The sequence below is a fragment of the Orycteropus afer genome, unplaced genomic scaffold (genome assembly GCF_000298275.1).
Source record: "Orycteropus afer afer isolate SDZICR_OR568_19922 unplaced genomic scaffold, OryAfe1.0 scaffold00340, whole genome shotgun sequence".
Lineage (NCBI taxonomy): Eukaryota > Metazoa > Chordata > Mammalia > Tubulidentata > Orycteropodidae > Orycteropus > Orycteropus afer.
The window spans coordinates 2799069-2802456 of record NW_006921927.1 but is presented as its reverse complement, the minus strand read 5'-3'; the positions used below and the strand labels follow the sequence as shown (position 1 = coordinate 2802456).

At 36.6% G+C, this 3388-nt stretch overlaps 1 protein-coding gene across 1 annotated transcript in view; it reads left to right on the top strand.

The window, feature by feature from the left end:
* The window catches only part of MCM8 (minichromosome maintenance 8 homologous recombination repair factor), a 61944-nt gene extending 59334 nt beyond the window's left edge, over positions 1–2610 (top strand). The window contains exons 13-14 of the mRNA XM_007952479.1: positions 1402–1591; positions 2518–2610. Coding sequence (XP_007950670.1) covers positions 1402–1591; positions 2518–2610 — 283 coding nt within the window. The remainder of the gene's footprint in view (positions 1–1401; positions 1592–2517) is intronic.
* Positions 2611–3388: the final 778 nt, after the last annotated feature.

The following is a 3388-nucleotide window of genomic DNA, read 5'->3' as shown; positions in this document are numbered from 1 at the left end:
GGAACCACTGAGACTATGGCCCCTAGCTGCCCTTCAGGTCTGGAATTGAACCCATACCCGTGGTGTCCAGCCAAACAAAAGACAGGCATATGAGTTGAATATTTACCTCAAGTAGATACACTCCTTGGAGAGAACAATCATGGGAGAAAGAAGGGCTGCTTATGACAGGGAGACAGCTCAGGGGGCAGGAGTGCATGGAGGAATGGACACTGGGAAGAGGTAACTATCGAGAGAAAGTGGAAGGGGGAACTATTGCATTGTGGTAAACTGTGGTCAATGTCATGAGACAAAGTGTATGTGAACTGCTGTATGGAAGTGAATTTGCTCTTTATATCTTTATCCAAATCACAATTAAAAAAAAAAAAAAAAGACTCTAGAATTAACAGCTGTTAATACTTTATTGGGAGGAGACTTCCTGGCTCGGTGACTAAGTGCTGGGCTACTAACTGAAAAGTTGGCAGTTGGAACCTGCCAGCTACTCTGCAGGATAAAGATGTGGCAGTCTGCTTCCATAAAGATTAGAGCCTTAGAAGTTTTATGGGACAGTTCTACTGTGTCACGTATGAGTCACAATGAGTCAAAATCTTTATTGCTGGGTCCAGAGCAACTGCCTCACAATGAATAAAATTATTGACAATTAATGCCTACTGACCTTTCAAACAAGGAGCTCTGGTGGCACAGTGCTTAAGGCATTCATCTGCTAACCAGAGGGTCAGCATTTTGAACCCACTAGCTATTCCATGAGAGAGGGATGAGGTTTTCTGCTTCTGTAAAGATTTACAGCTTTGGAAACCCTATGTGGCAGTTTTACTCTGTCCTGTCGTTCACTATGAGTTGGAATTGACTCGATGGCAACAGTCTTGGTTTTTTGATTTTGACTTTTCAAACATTTCCTAACATATCTTCTACGTCGACATATGCGCTATGTGCTTAAACTCTTTTCGGTTTTATATGATTTAATACAAGAGTTTGAGGGGTCTTGTAGTTTTTATTTGCCTTTATCCTCAAACAGTCCATACCCACCAAACCAAACCAACAGCTGTCAAGTTTATTCCAACTCCAGCAACCCTATAGGGCAAAGTAAAACTGCCTTGTAAGGTTCTCAAGGCTGTTAATCTTTACAGGAGCAGACTGCCACATCTTTCTCCCTCAAAATGACTGGTGGGTTTGAACTGCCAACCTTTTAGTTAGCCACCAGGTGCTTCCACTGTGCCACCCGTGCTTCTCAAACAGTTCATACCATAGTGAATTTCATAGTAGCCACACAATAAATACCCGTTTAAGTCTTTGCTAAGTAAGCCTTCTGGCTACTTTTTTTCTTCTCTTAACCTGGAGACCCAGGACAAAAGTTTCTGTAACCGAGCCACATTGGGTAACTCTTTTTCTCTTCTTCCCATTAAGCATGCTAGGAACTTACTCTGATGAATTTGGGAACCTAGATTTTGAGCGCTCACAGCATGGGTCTGGAATGAGCAACAGGTCAACAGCAAAAAGATTTATTTCTGCTCTTAACAGCATTGCTGAAAGAACTTACAATAATTTATTTCAATTACATCAACTTCGACAGATCGCCAAAGACCTAAACATTCAGGTATGATAAACTAGATACTTAATCATTTTTGTAATAATTTCAGTAGGTTCTTAATAATGTATAGTAGGTCTTTTAAATAACAAAAGGTTTGGATTAAAAGAATAGAATAAGATTATTTTCTTTGGAGTATTTCATAATATAAGCTAGTTTATTTAAGCTATGAAAGCATCTGCTCAGAATCTTTGAAAAACAGGTTTTGTTTATTTAAGATTTACAGCAACCGTTTTGCAAAAAGTTTTTCAGCATCTTGATAGTTAGGGGATAGCATTATAGCAGAACTCCGTTTCCATTCTTTTCTGGTAATCCCTTATGGGCAAGTCATTTGAACATCTTTGAACCTGTTTCCTCATCTGTTAAAAGGACGAGATTCTACCTGCTCTACGTATTTCCAAATTTTAATGAGAATGTAATAGCACTTTATAGACACAAATTAGTTTATATGGAAAATTGCCTACTAATTTAAGAAACTTGTCTAAATTTTGTTTAGAACCAAAGCTAAAACACATATAAAATTCTGCATACTTGGAGTTCAGGAGCCCTGGCAGCACAGCGGTCAAAGCACTTGGCTCCTATCTGAAAAGGTCATCAGTTCTAATCCACCAGCTGCCTGAGGGCGAAAGATGTGGCAGTCTGCTTCTGTAAAGATTGACAGCCCTGGAAACCCTCTTGCACAGTTCTGCTCTATCCCATAGGGTTGCAGTGAGTCAGAATAGATGGCAGTGGGGATTTATATGAGAGTTTTTATTTTTAATTAATTCAGCATAGACTCCAAAACTCAAATGTAGGCAGTTTTCTCTAAAAGAAGTATAAATACTTCCTTTTTTTCCCCAAAAAAAACTTGACAGTTGTTATGTTTGAGAGATTAATTTTAAAAATCATATTCTGGCATATTACTTAGTGGGCTAACTCTTGATATTTTCTTCCAGGTTGTTGATTTTGAAAACTTTATTGGATCACTAAATGACCAGGGTTACCTCTTGAAAAAAGGTCCAAAGATCTATCAGCTTCAAACTATGTGAAAGGATTTTCCCAAGTTAATAGCCTCCTGGGTGTTAGCAGATTAAGGCCTTTTAATAATAAGAGGCAAAAAAATACTGTTGTTTGAAAATGATGTCCCAAACATAATGCTATAGGAAAAAAAATTGTTGTTAAATGTGGTGAACTACTTTAAGAAATGATAAAGTCATGTGTTAATTTTTTTTATAACCTAATATGTTAAAAAATAAATTATTTATATAAATAATGTAATTAAATTATAATTTACTTATGTTTTTATTTTTGAGCTGTCTTTTTATAAATTTTTCAGTTTTGCATATCAAATGTCCATTTGTGTAAACATTCAGAAAGTTACATTTTAATGTATTTATTATTCTAATTTAAAAATGTGAATGAATACCTTTCAGAAATAAATTGAAACCAACGTTCAGTTGTAAAGACAATGGAAATATTTTATATTGACTTATGCAGCTTAACAGCTACTGAAAATTATCTTAACATCTTAACATCATGCACTTAAAATATTGTATATTATCAAAGTTAAAACATGTACCTATTGAATCATAAAATAGTTATACTTGGCCTGTATTAAAACCTAGCACTCTCTGCTCCACTCTTCCACACTCCCCAGTTTTCTGCTGTGTCCACTGCTCTCCTATTTACCTCCATTTTTTTCTAAGGAACATGCCAGTAGTAATGCTAATTCTTGAATTTTCAGTTTAAACTTTGTGGTAGTTAAGGTTGTATATCACCTTGGCTGGGCCTGGTGGAGTGGCTGCGTAGCTGGAGGTAGTTATGCCC